This window comes from Amblyomma mixtum, chromosome 3 (assembly GCF_055824585.1).
Source record: "Amblyomma mixtum isolate Tamu chromosome 3, ASM5582458v1, whole genome shotgun sequence".
Lineage (NCBI taxonomy): Eukaryota > Metazoa > Arthropoda > Arachnida > Ixodida > Ixodidae > Amblyomma > Amblyomma mixtum.
This window is the reverse complement of record NC_143014.1, coordinates 13166705-13188067: the sequence shown is the minus strand read 5'-3', so window position 1 is coordinate 13188067 and position 21363 is coordinate 13166705. Positions and strand designations below refer to the sequence as shown.

Below are 21363 nucleotides of genomic sequence, written 5' to 3'. Positions count from 1 at the left end.
CAACTATTGCATGCTTCCCCACTGAATACCACCTTGTTTCAAAACAACTCGCATAACCTAGGGGAAAAATAATTAACAATGAAATTACACTAAGCATAAAATGCAGGGGTGTGCGAATACTGAAATTTTCCAACACGAATCGAATACGAATATAAAGAAAAAATGACTTGGAATATCGAATAAAATATCTATTCAGTATGAAAAAAAATTCAAAAAATGATAAAAACGCAATTTTTTGCCTTTATTTTTTGTTCTTCAAATTAGTCTATGGCCTTTGCAACTGAAATAAAAACTAAACTAACTCGGCACCATATAAAAAGAAAGAATAATGTTCACAGAAACGTATACCATTTGATTAGACAGTACAACAGTATTTGCAACCTGTAATATGGTCGTGCAAAATTGAATCCGTGAAATGATATATGACTGACAACTAAAAACAACGTGATGGGTAGTAAAACCTTAAGGGGCCTGAAGAAATGCCCGCATTATCCGAAGACCGATTTATAAAATGCCTAAATCCGAAAAAGTGGTGAAGCCTTGTGCGGCAGCGCACAAACACAGAAAAGCGGTGGAAGAATATAAGCGAGGGGGAAGGCCTTTAAAAAGGAAGCGCCTACGCGCTCACTGTGACACCTTCATGCTTGGGATCGGCAAAGGGTGTCCATCACATGTGAGAACGAGGCGAAGCCGAAGAAGAGGTAATTTGCCAATATTGCGGTTTCGCCATGCTCGAGTTTATCATGATCTCGCTGGCGAATATCGGAAAATTTTCCATTATTCTGGAATTTTCCTATCTCAATTCTTCGGATACGAATATAAACCGAATACCACACATATTCGATTCGCATTTGAAATTTCGAATATCCGCACACCCCTAAATAAATGCAAGTTTTTAAAGCTTTTGAGGGATTAGCCACAATAGCCCACACCTCTGCTAATAGCAGCCTCGGGTTATAAAGTGCGTGCCCACCATGACGGGCCGGCTGATCAGCCGTGTCCATACTTTCCCAAGCAAGTGAGAGCAAGCAGCCCTCCCCAGACTGAATGGGTTGGTACAAGGGAAGCTAAGAGCAAGGAGGGGATGTGTACCTTCCAAACTCGGGAAACCTGCACGACACGCAGGGATGGTGCCCCCTGCAAAAGCACAAAGCGCCACAGTCAGCACATCACAAGGGCTGCAATTGGCTCAACAGCTTCTTCAGGGCGAACACGTCTTGTACCGCAAGCAATAATCACAACATAAAAATCACTCAGAACAACCTCTGTGGCAATGTTGTTGGCTGTGCGTGTGCACCCTCTCCCATAATGGAACATGCTTTCTCGCAGTCCTGACCTTGCTCACTGCTCTTCCGGCTTACTTCCAAAACTTTCATTGGGGCATACTCCTATGCACCAGTGGGTACTTTCTAAAGAACAGTTGCGGCATGTCCAATTATGCCAAAAAAGTCGCTCGCGTCATATTTTTCTACATACAGCTGCTTCACTTTTGTTGATGATCTCAACAGAAACCCTTGCTGCGTAGTGACTCCTCAAACCTAACAGGTAAATTCAGGTCTCACCACTTTTAACAATCTCAGAAACAGGTCTAGAGCTTCCTCAGTTTAAGCTCAGGCTAGACATAATTAGGCTTATTATGGCAGGCACAATCCAACAACTGTTATAACCAGCAGTGGTCACATGCAAAGTAACCTCAAGAACACTAGCCGGCTGATTTTTCAGACTTGGTGGGAACAAGATAACGATATGAATTATCGAACAGTCCGAAAAATCCGCCAACTTAAAAAAAAGATCACCTTTTTGCGAAAACCCAGCTTTAAAAATCGCCAACTTCGCCATTCCAAACTTTGCGTTCGCAAGCAATAATATATTAGACTGTATCTGGGCCAGGGTGATTATTTCATCATGCCCACACAACCTCACGTCACGTGCCTAAAATCACTGAATGCACGAGGCGCACACGAAGCATGGGCAATGACCAAAAGACGGAACCCCCCTTTCACGGCTCCTCTCTGCGGGCCACCACGAACCGCGTGCCATTACCTCGAGTGACAACAATGAAGCCAAGCCTATGCAAGCCAGTCCGTTCAAAGCCAAAATGGCGCCTTCCAAAGTGGTGAAGAACTGCGAAAGCGATGCACGCCTGCGTCTATATTAGACCGGAAAAACGAATTTTCGGCAGAAAGACATCTCCACAGTTTTGTTGGCAATTATTTTAGTAAAAAAAATCAAACTTTTAGGCTTCACAGAGTTCGAACAACAATCATGATTATGTACACGTTCCTATGAGATGCGTAACAGTTTATGAATCAAGTCCGAAATATCCCGCTGGTGCGAATTATTGCAGTACAAAAAAACGGTCGACTACTTAATGCATAAGCGAAAGTTTGATTTGTTAGGGTTTAACGTCCCAAAGCAACTCAGGCTATGAGGGACGCCGTCGTTAAGGGCTCCGGAAATTTCGACCCCCTGGGGTTCTTTAACGTGCACTGACATCGCACAGTACACGGGCCCCTAGAATTTCGCCTCCATCGAAATTCGACCGCCGCGGCCGGGATAGAACCCACGTCTTTCGGGTCAGCAGCCGAGCGCCATAGCCACTGAGCCACCGCGGCGGCCCAATACGGGACAGTTTAAACCCCTTGACATTATTAAGCGCTTACACCTAACGTCCACATTCCTGCACGCATACAACACAGAAAGTAGTGTAGAGTAACGATTATATAAGATTATTGCTACATTATAATATTCATAAATTATTACTACAATGTACGCTGAAAAATATACCAGGTGTTCCAGCTAAATGTAGACAAGTTTTTTGAAACACTGCACACTTGTACTCAGACAAGACAGGGCCCAAAACGGGGCTAGTGCAGACAAGGCAATTTTTTTTTCTTCTGAGAGTAAGCAGATAGCCTCAGAAATACCTCTCAAAACCTCTCAATCAGTCGACGTTGAAAGGTGTCGCTGCCAAGCATAGGAGAAACGACAAGTGTAAAAACACTGGACTGATAACAAAGGAGGAAAGCGAAGGAGATGCCGCTTTTTGCTTCCACGTCGACACTCGTCTCTCTGCATTTAAACAGGGTTTAATATGCCGATGATAGCCTCCGCAGCCGCAAAAATCGGTCATAAAACCTCCTCATCCTCTACACTGGCATGCGAGCATTCACTGTGACGTCTCAGCAAAGGGTATTCCAATGGTCCACTATTCTGACTGATGGGCCAAGTACGGACATATCCAACACTCTGACGTAGCACGAAATGACATACCTCCTACATTGTCGCATTGTCTGCTTATTGCGTGTGCATTCCGCCTTTCATTTCCGCACGCCATACATATACCCACAAAAACGATATTTAGTTTCTTGACCTTGTCCGTGTATGCTTCAGCGTGTGCTGTGCCATTCATATCCTAGGTAAAAAAAAAAAAAACCCTGGGTCCAACTGGGAAGTCAATCAAACTCATGAATCCAATTGGGTAGCCAAAATGGTTTTGTTCCAGTTCGACACCCCAACTTGCTTTACGGTTCCAACTGAATAATCAAATTGCGAGGTCCAATTCTGGAACGTCTAATTTGGAAATTCCAACTGGCACTTTCAGTTGGCTCGGCCATTCCAACTGGGAGGTGCAACTGCACATTGCAAATGGAGCTTACAACTGGAGTCAAAAGACAATGATTTCCTTTAGTAGGGTCGCATGTTACTCTTTAAAACACGAAACAATGAACTGATTAGGTTCTTGTAAAAAAAATATTAGCAGCTTACTCTGCCCCAAGAGAAATTGGTTAATGGCCGATGTTTGGTAAATTCGGGCCAGCATCGGGCAACGGCTGGCCAACTGCCATGTTGGCCAATGATGTTGGCCAACGGCAGACAACCAACCACTGTCAAACGCCTGGATATGTTGCCCGCTGACGAGTAGGCACGTAAAGAAAGGCCACCAACAACAACGGTTAAATTGTGAGACGCAGAGAAGTAGGCACCGCCACAGGTCTAAACATTATCTTGATCCTATGTGTAACAACCCGCACAACATTTACAACTGTGATCTTCATGACACACGCACGCCACACGGTCGTGTGCCTGAAAAAATCGCGTCTCATTAAGCTTGCATAATCTTCGTGACAAAGATAGCAGAGTGGACTACTGAAGTTTTTATTTTATTTATTTATTTATTTACACTTACTGCAGCGCAATTCTATGCGCTGTGGCAGGAGTGGGTAGAAACACAAAATGCAAAATACGCAACAAAGGTAACAAAATACAACAAAATGTACAAAGTGAGCACTACAATAAAGTTCAAATCACACAAAAAAGTATCAAACAAGAAATGAACTGTTAACGACCCGGTAGGAATATTCAGCTATTATGCGTCTTCGATGGCGGTTATAAAACTTTGAACTGGACATGAACGAATGGACCCAGGCAGAGAATTCCAGGCTTCCATTGAACGGGAAAAAAACTGAATTTGAACAAATTAGTACGTGCAAAATACGGTATCAAATTTAGCTCGTGATGACTTCTTGTAGATGATAACGGTGCAAAGTTAATGTAGTGGTTATCTGAGAGCCTTACCGAGGAATTGACGATACAATGTAAGAATTTTAGTGATTCAGTGTGGCGACGGGCGGACCTGCGTAATCAAGAACAGGGCGAATTAAAGTTTTATACAACAGTAGCTTTGTGTCTTTTGGTGAATTGGGTAGCGTGCGTCGCAGATAACCTAGTTTTTTAGTGCTTTATTACATACGTAATCAATGTGATTAGACCATGACATGTTATGCGTGAATATGACACCAAGATATTTATACTCAGGAACCCTATCTACCACACGGTGTTGTGATCGGAGGCCCAGCCAGCGGAGAACGGGCGAGCCGGGCTGGCGCCATCGGGCTACGCGGATCAAAGGCGCTGTTTTTAAGAGAAGACGCAAGGAAACGCTGGCCTGGGGGCGGCTTCTGGCGACAGCGTCAGCGTGAACAAAGGCTCTAATCCCCTTCGCCGGTGATGCTGAATGCGGCTCTGGTGCCAAACTGCGCTCCTGGGGACTGGCAGCGGAAACAGGCGAGCCAGTCAGGCGCCATCAGGCCACTGCGGCCGAAGCGCTGCTGCTCGGGGGAGACGAAAGAGACACTGCGTGGGGCAGCTACTGGCGACGGCGTCGGCGTACACAAAGGCGTCTAATCCCCTTCGCCGGGAAGGCTGAGTGCGGTGTTTCTCCCGGACTGCCCGTGGACCGACGGAAGAGACCCAGTGGCGGCGACGGCGCCGCCAACTCATTGCCCGCGTGCGCCCTGAGGAGCCGACAAAGCGGACGGGCGACACGGCTGATTTGTCCCTGAAGAGGTCACCGGTGTGAGCCGTCAGCACTCGCGTCTCCATCGATTATCACACAGCAGCTAACGACCTTTGGGCCTGGTCGGCCCGCGGCAAACCAAACAGTTCACAACTGAGAGACGCCAAGCTCCTCCTTGCCAGTGTGTGTGTGTGTGTGTGTGTGTGTGTGTGTGTGTGTGTGTGTGTGTGTGTGTGTGTGTGTGTGTGTGTGTGTGTGTGTGTGTGTGTGTGTGTGTGTGTGTGTGTGTGTGTGTGTGTGTGTGTGTGTGTGTGTGTGTGTGTGTGTGTGTGTGTGTGTGTGTGTGTGTGTGTGTGTGTGTGTGTGTGTGTGTGTGTGTGTGTGTGTGTGTGTGTGTGTGTGTGTGTGTGTGTGTGTGTGTGTGTGTGTGTGTGTGTGTGTGTGTGTGTGTGTGTGTGTGTGTGTGTGTGTGTGTGTGTGTGTGTGTGTGTGTGTGTGTGTGTGTGTGTGTGTGTGTGTGTGTGTGTGTGTGTGTGTGTGTGTGTGTGTGTGTGTGTGTGTGTGTGTGTGTGTGTGTGTGTGTGTGTGTGTGTGTGTGTGTGTGTGTGTGTGTGTGTGTGTGTGTGTGTGTGTGTGTGTGTGTGTGTGTGTGTGTGTGTGTGTGTGTGTGTGTGTGTGTGTGTGTGTGTGTGTGTGTGTGTGTGTGTGTGTGTGTGTGTGTGTGTGTGTGTGTGTGTGTGTGTGTGTGTGTGTGTGTGTGCGCGCGCGCGCGCGCGCGCGCGCGCGCGCGCGCGCGCGGTGTGCGCGATCACGTGGGGAGGGCGGAGCCTAAGAAGACGCTAGCGGCCCATTGGACGCTCAACCAGAGATCAGATTCCCTAGCTGGGTGCCTGGGGAATGTGAACTGCATTTAAGGAGCAATCTGTGGGGTGCCAGAGCATTCTCCCCCATTTTCTGACTTTGGTCTACTTGCTGTTTTGTAAATATGTAAAATAAACCTTCAAGCTTGCTATTCCTCCCTAAGGCTTCCCTTCGTAGTCTGCTGCTTCGTCCTAATGCGGTGAAGACCCTGGTACCGATCCCCGAGCATATCAACGGCCATTGAAAGAGTGATTAAAAAGGGGAAACGGAAGACTTGTTACAAAAAGACATGAGGACGGTTTTATCGAAATTAATTCTCATTTGCCAGTTGCTACACCAACTACAAAACCTATCAAATGACTCTTGGAGATGGCGATGATCATTAGGGCCATTAATTACTTCGCATAAAACACAGTCATCAGCGTAAAGACGAATCTTAGAAGAAATGTTATGTGGCAAGTCATTGATATATATTAAAAAGAGTAGCGGTCCAAGCCTTGAGGCACTCCTGACTTCACATCAACAGCAGCGAAATGAGAAGAATTACAAGATACGAACTGGGAACGATATGAGCGAAAGCTAGAAAACCAATCAACCAAGTGAGGATTGTTTAGTACAGCATTTAGTTTAGCAAGTAGTTTGGAATGTAGAACAGTATCGAATGCTTTCGAGAAATCTATAAAAATGGCATCAATTTGGTTGCCGACATCGAGGCTAAGTGATATATCATGAGTGAATTCTGTTAATTGTGTTACCGTATTAAAACCGCGCCTAAACCCATGCTGAAAGTTAGATAGCAAATTATTGGATTCAAGAAAAAGCATGATGTGTTTATTAATGACATGTTCCAACATTTTGCATGACTGTGATGTCAAAGAAATCGGTCAATAGTTAGACAAACACTGCCTATCGCCGGATTTATAAAGAGGGAGCAATTTGGCTAATTTCCATGAAGAAGGCACAGTAGCAGATGATAAGGACTTATTGAATATGATGGACAGGTATTTCGATGACCACATGGAGTAACGAACCAGGAACGCATTGTATATTCCATCTGGACCGGTACATTTCTTAACGTAGAGGTTTAATACAAGATTTAGGATGCCATCAGTGTTTACCACAACATCACTGATTGCTAGAGAAAAAATTATATTGGTGAACGGCAGAATGACATTGTTATCGGGAACGAACACTGAGTGAAAATATTTGTTGAAAGCATCTGATATTACTGCCGGCTCACTGATGACGTCATTATCTAATCTGAACGAAGTGGATGAAGTATCGCGAGGTAAGAGGGATGACCAAAATTTTCGGGGGTTAGATCTCAACAGATCGCGCAGGTGGACACGAAAAAAGATATCTTTGGCGATATGCAACTTAAGATTAAGTTCTTCTTTCGCCTTCTGAAATCTGTCCAAGGTTATGGGATCGATGCGTCTTCTAGAACGCCTTAGCCCACGAACCCGACGAGATACATGCAAAATGTCTCGAGTCATCCAAGGAACTTTAGTATTTCTTTTCTTAGTTTTAATAGGAACAGAGCGTTGGGCACAATCGTTGACAAGCCATTCAAAGTAATTAGCAAGAAAATTTAGGTCCTGGCATGCTGAGAAAGCAAAGAACGTATCGAAATGATCAGCTAAAACATTAATAATGGAACTGTCGTCAGCACGAGTGAAGTCAGGAAAAGTAGTAAACAAATAGGGTGATTTGGAGATAGGACAAGAGAGTGAAACTAACACGCCTTAGTGGTCTGAGAGTCCATCAATTACTTCGCAAGAGAAGGAATTTTGGGCCAAAGTAGCGTTTAAAAAACTAAGTCCAGAATGGAATTCAGCCTAGTAGCATTAGATACAACCTGAGTTAGTCCTAACAATAAGGAGATGTTTATTAGTTCTCTACAAATTGCAATGTCATGACCAAATGCAGACAACGATGGCCAGTGGATGCCAGGAGTGTTGAACTCTCCCATGCAGATAAATCTTGATCTTCCTCATGAAATTTGCGACAGCATGAAGGATGTCAACGGAAGAGCCAGGTGGACAATAAATAACACTGATTAGAATACTATAATTGTTTAGATAAACTTTGCACCACAAGGATTCTGTGTCAGGGGGGGGGGGGGGAGGTAAAACTGAGAATCGCAAATCCGATCTGATAAGCAATGTCACACCGCCACCACTACAGCAACTTCTGTCTAAGCGCATGGCAACAAAACCTGGTGGAGTGAATTCGGAGTCGTAAATTCCACTATGCAGCCAAGTCTCTGTTATGCCAACAATATGGGGAGAGTGAACAGAGATAAGGGAAAGCAAATCTGGAAATTTTTTAGCAATGCTGCGAGCATTAATATTTAAGAAGACAAGCTTATCAGGACGGCCAGAGCTAAGTCAGGGAGACCATGATGCGGCAGTCAAGGACGCAGGCCCAGAATAAAGAGGTTCATTATGCGCTTTTAACAATGAATTAGAACTTTCATCCCAATTGTAACGAACCTTGTCAATGAAGGCATTATCGGAACTTAACTTCACGACAGAACCGTTGTCACGAAAAGACACTGATACGTCCCACATCTTTTTCCGAATGGACCTGACCCTTGCAGAAAAATCCTCTGTAATGAAGAACGCAGAGCCCTTGAGTTTAGAGACGTTTTTAAAAACCACCCTTTTGTCGGTGAAGCTAGAAAGATTTAGAATAACTGGACGAGTATAACCTTTGCGAGCTGCACGAAGCCTGTGGAAGTGCTCAATAGAGGGGCAGATAATCTTCAACTTACCAGTAAATACAGATGAGATGCTAGTCAACAATGTGTCAGCGGTTTCGTTCGGGTCTTCCGAAATGCCGTGTATTATAATGTTATTTCTCCGAGAGCGATTTTCAAGATCATTTTTTTTGCACCAGCTGTGTTACTGTTCTAACAAGATATCTGCAATTCAGTCTGCTCATTTGCATTTCTCATTTCTGTAATCACATAATCATAACTCAATGAAAGAATATTGCTTAACGCGCAAGAGCCGCTGTCTCCAACAGGAGGGTCTTAGATTTGGAGTATATAAGCTTGTGAAACTTATTTGTTCTGTGGATGTATGCTCAGCATGCTTGTTTTGTATGAACTCTTTTGGTCTGTACGGCGCTTCTGTAGCTTTATCAGTCTGTTGCACATGCCTATTTCTTTGAGAAGGTCTTTATGACAGCGTGATTTTAATATTATTATTCTCACTTCACCGATAACTATATCGGCAGAATGCCAAGCACTCCATTAAAATCAACTGGAGGCCTTTCTTTTTTTCTTCGCATGCGTATAAATTACATAAAATACAAATGAGGGTTTGTGAATGTTTTCCACGTATGCGCAGCTGTCATTCTACAGTAATCACAAGTATAAAAGGTCACCTGACCGTTGTAGGACTGAGCCTGGCCTTGGCCAGGCTGGCCCCCAAGCTTACCCGGCGCCGGCAAGTGGTGATTGGCTCGCGCAAGAGCAGTGTCAGTCCCTAACCACGTCAATGTCAGTCCCTAACCATGTCAGTGCCTAAGCAGTGTCAGTCCCTAACCACTTGAATCAGGAAGGAATCGTTCTATGATAACTCATGAGGCAGTGCCCTACTCTTTGAAGCTAGGTCAGAAAATGGCGAATCTTAATAACAATTTACAACACAGTCAAACAAAAAAAAAGCCGAGCATGTTGGCAACTGCCACCGCCCCGCCGCTTCAAAGGGGGACCACCCTACCATCTATGGGCCAATATCGTTTCCCGAGCCACGGACAGCCCGGCTGGCAGCAGGCCATTATCACAGCAAGCTTCTTCTTCCCTTGAAGAACTGTTTTCATCAATTCCACCATCACTGCAGTCACCATTACATGAAATAACGGCCACTAGCTCCGAGAGGAGGGTACCAAAAGTGGGGCCAAAGAAAAAGTCCATTCCGTGGAGATATTGTCACGCAGTGGTGGCGGCATGCAGGAAGAGAGCGAAAATGGTTTCCAAACGAAACGCTCTTTATTACGGGCTGACTGGCGCCCACAAAGAACTGATGGAACTGATGGAACAAGCGTGCTCGGCGGTCGTCGAACAGAATCCCCGCCACTCTCAGCATCACTCAATTTAAAGCTGATAGCGAACTTTCGAGATATGCTTGCAAAGTTCCCACAACTTTCTGGAACAACGTAGAATCAGCTCCGCCTGGATGCGATCAATCGAGATAAACCTGATCACGTCTTAAAGTGATAAAGCGGGGAGTCAGCAGCTTTGAAGAATAAACAAGCACTACAAAGATTCGCGACAATATACTGATCACTTTGCTCTTGTGCCATCTCTTCAGAGACCGTAGACCGCCGTTCCTTCGCCAGACGTCTCGTTGCAGTCGAGTGCGTGAGACGCATGGCTCCGAAGCGGCCCAGTGATTCCGCGCCAAGCAGTTCGGGGAAGCGGCAATGGGTTGACCACAAAGCTTTCGCCAAGCAGCTTTAGAATTTCCAAAGTGTCTTCGGTATTTTTTGAGGAAAGGAAAAGCGCAGTATCTGTCGCCCACAGCTGCGAAACCAATGAGCGGGGGCTTGGAAAGCAGAGGGTAAAATTTGTAAATTGCTTTTTGAGGAAAGGACATGCGCAGTATCTGTCTCACACATATCGATGGGCACCTGAACCAGAGGGAAGGCGCATAACTGCCCTCTTGGAACAGTGGACACCTCAATCGTGCTTTAGGCTACGTTGCGGTAGTGACAGATGTGCGCTGCATGCGTTGGCATTGACAATGTTGTGCCAGAAACGCTGCCACCTGCCAGGGTGGCAGGGTGGGTGGGGACTTTAATGTAGATATAAAGACAAGCGGGAATTTTTTACCACTTATGCGGGAGAACATCCCGTTCCGATCGCTCGTGACGGCTCCCACAGCTGTGACAACCTCGTGAAATACTTGCGCAGACCTCGTCTTTGAGAATTAGGCATTGGTGCAGCAAGTCGAGCATATATCCATGTATTTCTCCGTCCACAAAGCTTCCTTCATGACAATCAAGAACTGCTGGTAGAGTGTTTCTTGAAGAAGGAATATGTGTGAAAAATAACAAGTCGTCTGTAATTGTACTCACATGTCTTGCTCGAATTATTTGCCTAAATCGATCGAAAAGCTGAAACAGCTGATGAGCTGCGCTCAAATTTCGCATTAGGAAGTAACGTAATCGTCGGTAATTTTTTTTCTCCGAGCTTTTATACTCCAATTACAGACTCTCTCGCCGGAGCCAGTAGCACTTGCACGATAAGCCATGTTATTTCATGCAGTCACAACAACGGTGACAATGGAAATCATAATAAAATTCAGCGGATCAAGCTGCATGCTAATTTTTGTAACAAGTTCCATTTTAATTTACTGTCTGGTGTTTATTGTGCAAATGAACAGATCCGAGTGAGAAAAGCATTAGCTTACAATTAAACTAACTGGCTAATCCCCCCTTGTGTATGTATTGCGAAACAACTACAGGCTCCAGGTGAGACTTCCAGTTTGAATGGCAAGATAAAAAAGGCATATTGGATTCCAAATGAAAAAATCCAATTGCAAACTGTATTCTGAAATCATTGGGTGGGGATTAGTGCCACCCTGAGAAAGCCAAGCAGCAAGCCGACAGTCGGCTGCCGACACTCGCAGTAGACCCGTGCAGTGGCCGACTAGGTTAAATTCCCAACTTGCATCTGAACAGCCAGTTGGACACACTCACTACAACTACTGTGTTGTATATAATCTGGCAATCCATCGAGGAAACAACTGCGATTTCAACAGCCCAGCCAGCAGTCCAGTCGCAATGTGTTGAAACCAACCTATCTAAATACCAGCCCGTTCGAACTCGCAGTGTTTTCCCGTGTGCTGATCTAACTGCAAATCCTTGGTTGACATTGACAGGAACACGCAGTAGCTGCTTCTTGGGAGGATGCGGGCTTTTGGCAAGTGGAGAGCCTATGTACAAACTGCATGGGTCATGCGAGCCCTGCTGATACGACCCGGCTGTTGTACCACGGAATTCGAAGAGGTTAGCCTGTTACTTAACACTACATAACAACTGCTTAGGCTAGGTAATACCAAAATCCTATACCAATACAAGAGGCACTATAAGGGTATATATCTCCGTAAAAAGCGCTTTCATAAATAACCATAAGGGTTTTCTAACCCCGTATGCAGCAAATTACACAAATTAAAGTTGAAGCAGCACAGACACCACCAAATTTTGGTCGTGTGTTTTTTCCTGGTAATTCTGCGCAACACATTAGTAAACACAGATCCCTACACGGAGTTCACCCATGTCCGGTACACAGACCCATGATTTCAGCTGCCGAATGATGTCAGTTTAGCTCAGGTCACGAGGGGCATACAAGAACCATGCTATCTTAGCAGCTTCTTCATACTAGCTCATCTTGTGATGTAAAACAGCGAAGCAGCATTTTTTTACGACTCCCGCAACATGAACAACAAAGCTCGAAGCGTTTGGCTGCGAAAGCAGCGCGAGCGTGGGTCGCAAGCAACTCTTTGGCGGAGAAAAAGGGACGCACCTGAAGAAAGGGCTGCGGTCCCGGCAGAGGGAGAGATAGGCCTCATCACGATACATGTAGCGAAGGTCGTTCTTGCAGCCAACCAGAATTATCGGTGTGTTGGGGCAGAACTGACGGATCTCGGGGTACCAGACCACCTTGCAGTTCCGCAGAGACACAGGATTTGCAATTGAGAAGCACAGCAGAACCACATCTGACCTGAAAGCACAGAGCACTTCATTTATTTCCTCTTGCGGAATGGTCAGGCACGCATACATGCACAAGTTGAGGGTGCGGAACACTCGAGCTTCGAAGAACAGTTCACGAGTCTTTGTAAGCGTTTTGACATGCTTGCTTGGAAGAAGTATTGTGCAACTACGTGCTGCGTAAAATTCACACTGAACTTGTTTGAACAGGCGAAAGAGAAAGATCGCATTTTTTCAAAAATATTTTCCACAAAATGCAGTTCCGGCATGAATATGGAATTCGGCACCCCGTCCTCGCCCTTTCACTTTCAAAGTTTGAGCCGATTTAGCTGCCAGTGAAATTCGTTCATCAGTTGCTTGTTTAAAAGCACTGCTGCTGCCACGCACATAGAATTTTTTCGCTCTTTCCTTTATTACAACTTGACAAAAAGGAATCCACAGCACGTATCAAATAAAAATGAATAAATTACATGTTTCCTGATATGCTCTACAGTTTAACACTTAAGCCTTAACGCATGCCGCACTGACACGCTTTTCTCGTCCCTTGTTGCATCTATAATCTCACAGATGTCCCGGTCTCCTCTATAGCTCCTGGCTTCAATGGTGCTTTATCTTAAAGGACCCCTGACCACACAGTAGTCATAATTTTTCTCCACTCCAGGCCTTGTCAGGCCCTGGCAGCCGAAAACTTTTTTTCATTATTCATCAACAGAATGAGTCGCAAAAATCACAATCAAGTGACTTCACCCTCCTTTCCACACTTTGAGTCAGTTTCTCTCATCCGTACGGTCGAGAAGCCGTCGCGAGTGAAATTGTTCTCTTACGCTTTTAAGGGCTAGACGCTACAGCACCGACATGTAAAGCATTGCTTCAAGAATCAGCTCTCTTTCACCACACCCCATGGCACTAAAAAAATGCACTCCTTGAGGGAAAGAATGCAGAAAGCTGTCTGTCCTGCTGCAATACAGAAAGCACCAATCAATTCAGGAAGCTAGAACACATCCCTTCACAGCCCAAAGAAAACTAAGGGCTGCGTAACCAGGCCGCTTTCATCGTTACACGAGCAGTCCCTGAGAGCTGGTAACGGTTACTTTTCCCAACGGGCCGGCGTTAACATCATGTACCATCCTCAAAAAAAGGGGACACCCATACATTTATGCATCAAAGAATTAATTAATGCATTTATTTTCCCTGCGAAGCATTAAGGATTTATTGGCGCGAATTGGTAACGCGTCCCCGGCTGCCGAAGGGGAACGCTATCGCCAGCAGGTTTGAACAAGACAACAAACAGATGAAACAAAACAAAACGAAGCCGTATTTATCGTCTAAAGGGAAAGAGCCAATAAGAAACGAAAACACCAAAAAAATCCACACTCATCCCGCGTACAACACTACAGAATAAAGGAAATATGGAGCGTCCCAAGTAAAGCGAGGATGCCTTGCTGGCAGCAAGGACGCGGGTTGATGAACTGCGACCCGTCGCTGGCGTTGCGTCGAAGGAAGCTGCGGAAGAGGTGGTATGGAGCGGAGAGGAACAGAGGTAGACGCCGATGGACTCCAGTCCCAAGAACTTGGTAGCCGCAGCAGGAAAAGCGTTGCCAAGGCCCGCCCCGAAACGCCATAGGCTTATGGGGGCTATCCAAGGAAGCCTCTCGGCAGCCACCTCAAAACACAATCCATCGGCTGTCACGTCCAAGCTTGAAAATGGAAGTAGGAGGCTTCCGTCGGTGATCCAAGGGAGGTCCCCGGCAGCACGGACCCAACGTCCGACGGCTGTCACCTCCACGCTTGAATGACCCGACCTCCGTCCTCCTTCACACCTGTTTTCTGACACGTCAGCACTGCGCTCCTCGTGCTCGCTGCGCTCTTCGTCGCCTCGCACTCACCATTCGCACGTGCATACGCGCAACGCTGGGCTCCGACGCGCCACTGCCGACGCAAAAATCCCCCGTGCGCACATCACGAAAAGTTGGGAAGAGTTTTTTCGCATAGAAAAAACTGCCGTTGGTGCACACAACACTTATGTTCATGTGGTAAACGGTCAAGTCAAATGCTGGCGAAGTCACCGAAGGCACTTTACACAGTGGCACACGGAGGCACATGGACACACGCACAAAGGGAACATGGGGTCAAACATTATACATGTGGCAAAAGCGAAAATAAAAGCCATACAAAACATCAGACACAAACTTGGAACACATCTGTAACATAAAGGTGAATATTACACACTGAACAACCCATAAGTGCAGAACGAAGAAAGAAGAAAAACAATCCCCAAACTCTACCACACTGCATTGGCACAGGTTACCATTGCAAACACCGAGTAGTGGCACTGTACATTGGGCGTCACCCTCCGGCAATTTACAAACAATCTCTTACAAAATGGTCTCTTTGGACGTACGCTCTTCGTACCGTATGAGCATATTGATGTGGAGTAGCTTCTTAATGTGGCCCAAGTGGATCCAATAATCCACGTCGTTGTTTCTGGCAAAAAGCCACGAATGTACCCTCTCCACCCTACTGAAAAAATCCCATATGCATATGAAGTTACTGGACACTGGCCACATGGGCCATATGGGCGTATGTGCGATATGGTTCATATGGGCGATAGGGGCTTATGGGGTGGGCATTTTTTGAAAACGTGCGAGTTATGGCCATACGATTACAATTTACGTGGTAACTGCTGGGTACACTGGCAAAATGAGTAGAACGCAATAAAAAATAGGAGGAAAATAATCCTGTCAAGACCTAGTTTCGAACCAGCGACCTTTAGATTCTGAGCACGCAAACCACTGCTACACGTCGAGCACTCAAAACGAAGTGCATTATCTTCTCACGTCTATGGCAGATGCGTATTTTTGCACTTTGTAGTTTTTTAGTGCAGGTTTGCAAGTGTGCTGAAATTTCTGCGCGCTATCAGCAGGTGTCACCGATGCCCTGCATCTTCATTAAGCATCGGTTGTGTTAGACCCACTTGAGGATGTCATACATTCTCAATGCTAGCTTTCGTGTTGTCCCCTCAGAAAGCAGCCAATTCGCACAGCTACCTGGCTCGTCAATTCCTGGCATAATGCGTCACTTAGCTCCACATGCGGCTAGCGGAGGAGCGGCGTCAAGGATACACTTCCGACTGAGCGAGCATTCAGAGGCGCATTCAGAGATGGAATGAACCACAGGCTGGTACACGCGGTTATGTAGGTTTCCATCACAATACGACAACCGACCCAATAGGCGATTCATGTTCTGTTAACCTAACCAGGGCTCATATTATAAGAGGTGGTGCACTAGAGGGCAGCTTACTTCTTTTTAAGGACATATGGGCACATGTGCCCGCATGGCCACATATCACCTCCCATATCAACTGCACTTGCTCCCCTATGCCCCATAAGAAGTGATGTTGGTGCCCATATGGGACACATATGGCTTCAGTGGGTCCCATATGGCTTCAAATGTGTCCCATATGAATTGATATGAAACATATTTTAATTCATATAGGAACATAGGAATGTATACAGGACACATATCAATTCATATGGGACACCTATGAAGACGTATGTGTCCCATATGAATTGATATCAATCCCATATAAAATCATATGGGACTTTTTCAATAGGGCAATGCATCAGGAGTTTACTGTGGCTACTCGGCAAAAGAAGGACGGCACGATCTCCAACACTTAAATACCGCTTCTTCCTGTTCCTGTCATAGTATCTCTTCTGATACTTTTGGGCACGCAAAAAATTTTGATGGGCCGCTCTCACACTTTGCTCGAGACATTCTCTTAGATCGAGAACGCACCCATATGTCGTTTTCGTGTCTTCTACCAGCTCTTCCCTTGCCCAGAGCTCTCTGAGGACTGCGAGCGGTCCTAGCACATGTCGTCCAAATATTAACTCAAACGTAGAAAACCCTAGACTCGCCTACGGCACCTCTCTGTATGCGAACAGAAGCGGAGCGATATAATGATCCATGTTTTGGGCTGCTCCTGACTGAGCTTCCGCAGCATCTGCTTGAGTGTGCCGTTAAATTTCTCCACCATCACACTGCACATTGGATGGTAAGGGGTCGTGCTGAGATGTTTCAAGAGATCATTGAGCTCTCTCGCCATTTCGGAAGTGAAACAGGAGCCCTGGTCACGAAGGCGCTCTCTCGTAAAATTTATTCGTGAAAACATCACCAAACATTCTGCCATGGTTGCTGAACCTATCTTCGGCAGAGCCACGGCATCGAGATACCGCGTGGCAAAATCGACGAGCGTGAGACTATATTTCCTTTCACCGGTGTGGACGACGGCGGACCGATAATATTGTCACGTTGTAGTGACGGCAGTCCAGCGGTCAGGAAGACACCAACCAGTCTTGGAAACGAAGCCCTTTATTTGGGCTGACTTGCGCCCGCAAAAGAACTGAATCACTCAGCGGCGGCGTACGCAACAAACGTGCTCGTCGGTCGTCGAACTACGAATGCCCGCTGCTCGCGGCATCGTTCAATTTAAAGCCGGCAAGGAAACTTCGAGATAACAGGCCGAGATCATCTAGAGTAATCTGGAAACACGTAGATGCAGCTCGGCATGGCTGTGATCAATCGAGATTAGTCCGGTCGCTTCTCGCGTCACCAACAAAAATGACAACACCCCTTTCCTGCGGCCTTGCGCGAACGAACGGTCGATACGTGGCCATATCGACAGCGACCCCATCAAATAGTGTCGATAAGAGGCATGCGTCCCAACGCAGCCTTCCCTTTGCCTTTCGGGCACATCCTTTTCAGGTGCCGCACGACCTGACATACCTTTTAATCTCCTCCTGCACTCCTGGCCAGTAGCATTCTTCCAGAACTCGATCTGTAGTTTTCTTAATGCCCTGATGCCCCGCCAACGGGCTATCGTGGACAAGCCTTAACACCTGCGATCTCCTAGACTCTGGAAGTACTACCTGTCGAACGTCTCTGCCAGAGGTGAGATGATAGAGGCGGTACAGCAAACCCTTTCAGAAAGAATGCGAGTGCGAAGTGCCGTGCTTGCCATGGAAAACCTTTCCTACTTTCACCCAACATGCCTTCAATGACCCATCCTCTCTTTGCTCTTTTTCTAGCATCTCTTTGGTGAACCATATGGGACCGACGCCTAAATCAGTACTTTCCCTACTTCGTCCGGAAACTTCCTATCCAGCCAATACCACTTTTGGGCCCTCGCCATTTTCACCTGCAACCTCGTCATTGACTATGTCAGGACATAATTTAGTAACGCCCACCGATTTCTTCCAATTAATATCTGGATTTGGCGGATCCCGGGCTTTTGGTATATTTCCAATTATGACATCGTACAATGGTGTCTCCATGCACTTCACCAGGGCCGTGCAAGTTAAATAAGGGAAAGCGATATAGACTTCTGCCTCGGGAACTTCCAGACCACTGCCACCGACAAGGAACACCGTAGATCTCGCGCTGGTGAGAGCTGAGTCAGGAACTAGGACCCTCCGCACAACCACCGTATTGCTCCCCGTGTCCCGTAAAACACGTACGGGTAGGCCTCGGAGCTCTCCCTCTAGGACAGGCATGTGTTGTGCGTCTGCAGGCTTTTTCCGGAGAAGTCCGGATCAACACCTTATCCTCAGTTCGTTCAAGCCTACCTGCGGTTGTGGGCACCGTTTAAGGCGCAACACACACTGGCTGAACACAACAGGACGACTGCTTCTGGCTTTCGTGCTTTCTTGAGCAGGAACTTATTTCATGCCCTCTTTTTCGTTAACACGTTTTGGCGGGCTAGTTGGTTAAGCATCTTGAATAAACAGCGCGAACGAAGACGAGCACAAAAGACATATAAGGCTGTTTTGGCTTAGAGCGACAGTCGGCCGCCCAATGTCCTGGTCGATTACAAATGAGACACATTCCTGACTGTCCACTTCATCGCACATCCTTCTTTCTCGGAATGCCCACCTCGAACGATTCCTTTAACGAAGACAAGTTTCTTTGCCGCTGGGCCTCTAGAAAGTTGTCTCCTGCCTGAGCCATTTTGTCCAGCGTCTTGCACTCTCCTTCCCGAAGAAAAATCGCCAGACGACTACGGCAGTTCCTCATGAACTGTTCGGCCACCACTAAGCCACGTAAATCATTGTACAGAGGGCAAAACACATGCCTAGAACAACCAAACTGTGTGTTCCGGAGCTCCCAAAGCCGCTGCGATCAAGAAGGCAAAAAATGGCGCTCATGTTTACATCCAGACCATTTTTAACCGAATCTTATCGCTAGTTATCGCGTGTTACGCCCGAAACACGCTCTGAGCGTGTTCTAGACATGCGTTTTGCCCTCTGTACGTTGTGGCCTTTCCCGACATCTCGACCCATCAACCAAAAAGACTGAGCAAGCGTGCTGCGTATTGCTTGTCTGTTTCTTTATAATGCGGCTCACAGTAAAGATTCTGATCTTGCTGAATTTACGATCTTCTTTTCTTCGTTTTCTCAAAGGAAGGTTTCCAAATCCTTAATCTAGTTAATTCGGCGTGCAGGAAGACCAGGAGGCATTCTTGTAGATGATGACAGATAGAGGAACATGTATTTACAGTAAACATGTACAAGGAGCAAAACTGGGAACAGCAGAAATGAATTTACAAATGGAAAAACAAACTTTGCGCTACTTTACTCATCGACCTAGCAGGTTAGAGCCTAAGTAGTACGCTGTTACATGCTAAGCATGGAGCCCTAGCTCAGACTGGACTCCATCAGTTCACTTCGGTTTTTATAACCGTAACAAAGAAATAGGGGCGGTCATTTCCAGTGGCCCGCCCCAAACATCAATTCCCCAATCAAACATAGACCCACCCGTGGGTTGGGCAGAGCCTCAAACCCAGGGTCTCGCTAAGAGCACAAACAAACCAATACTACACCAGTCTCTCGTCGGTAAGGGCATGCACATCCTCTCCCGTCGGGGCTCTCCTTCCGACCTGTCCCAAGCACACCGTCGCCCCCCTCTCCACTCGCACTGCAAGTCAAGTTCTTGGCACAGATGCGTACCCCCTGTCATCAGTGCGTGTCATATGCAAACAATAGATGAGAGAGAAGTCGCTACGGCACAGACGGTGGGGCGCTCGGACAAGAGTGATCGATGAGCGGGGGAACAAAAAGTGAGGAATGTATGTCGTTCCCCACGTCGCCAAAAAAAATGCTCTAATCGTCCTTTCCTGGGCTCTCTTTGTCGGCTCGGCAAACCAGCTACGAAAGCGTTCCTGTTTTCCCCCACAGAGACACCGTGAAGATAGCAGTGCGTCAAAAGACCAACTCCCTACTGCACTGTGCTTGTAGGGGCTTTCGTTCACAATGGACAGCCCCTTCCGCGGGGGCAGCGCCCTGCACCGTGGTAGCTGGAAATGAGCGGCGACCTTTCAAGGCCGCTGTGGGCCATCGGGCGCCTTTCCGACGTTAGCGTATGCGTAAGGGGGGATAGGGGTGGGGGGCGCCCTGAAGGTAGCGGCGGTGCTGTCGTTCACAATGGACAGCCCCTTCCGCGAGGGCAGCGCCCTGCACAGTGGTTGTAGCTGGAAATGAGCAGCGGCCTTACACTCACGTTCACGAAACCTTCCGCGATAACCTCCTGCTGTGAACCGAAAATGTTGGGGCAGGGCTAGTTCTGCCTTATCGTAGTCCATTTATTTGCTGGAGACAGTCGACCGAACACACGGAGAGCGTCCCCAGTCAACGAAATACTGAGTGCTGTAGCCCATTTTTCCTTAGGCCAGCTGTGCCCTTCTGCGATATGCTCAAAATATTTGATGTATGCATCCAAGTCATCTCTGTGATCGTCGAAAGGCGGGGTCAACTTGTGTGGGCTAAGTCCTGCTGAGGGCCCCGGTGCAAGTTCTCGATTGCCCCCACCGGCCCCTGCGAGCGTTAATTGGAGCTGCAATCTACGCTCTGCCAGCGAGTTTGCATGCTCGCGTTCGGCTGCTCGTGCAGCGCGTTCTTCCTCCTGCTCAGCGGCAACTCCCGAACACATATGTATCAGCAGCGCGAACACCACACAGGAAGAAGAAGGAGAAGAAGGTAAAGAGCGCTGAACTTGATTGCCTTGATTACCCCCTGGTGGGATTTTACCTGGTATGTGTATAAAAGTGCGGGTTCAATTTTTGCTCCTTCTTCTTCCTGTGTGGTGTTCGCGCTGCTGATACATATGGATCGCAACCAACTAGCCCGACAGATGGTGTTATTCCCGAACACAGCCTGGCATCTGCCAACACCAACTCTTTGCCTAATTCAACCAACTCCTTTAACGTTGCCATCGTTTCTTTTTACGGACCCACGAAAAGAAAAAAAACATGGCTTAAATTGTCGCGAATTGGTAACGCGTCCCCGACTGCCGAAGGTGAGCGCTATCCCTTGCAGGTTCGAACAAGACAAGAAACAGATCGAGCAAAACAAAACGAAGCCGTATTTATCATTTAAAGAAAAACAGCCAATAAGAAACGAAAACAGCAAGAAAAACCCACACTC

The 21363-nt window shown here is 46.9% G+C and overlaps 1 protein-coding gene across 5 annotated transcripts in view; it reads right to left on the bottom strand.

Moving 5' to 3' along the window:
• RhoBTB (Rho-related BTB domain containing) overlaps window positions 1–21363 on the bottom strand; it is a 451872-nt gene that overhangs the window by 340524 nt on the left and 89985 nt on the right. For 4 of the 5 annotated variants that reach the window (XM_089578199.1, XM_089578195.1, XM_089578197.1 and 1 more), the window contains 2 exons: window positions 12699–12896; window positions 1093–1137 (listed from right to left, as the gene is read on the bottom strand). In XM_089578199.1, coding sequence (XP_089434325.1) covers window positions 1093–1137; window positions 12699–12896 — 243 coding nt within the window. The remainder of the gene's footprint in view (window positions 1–1092; window positions 1138–12698; window positions 12897–21363) is intronic. The other variant, XM_089578196.1, reaches the window with a different exon arrangement.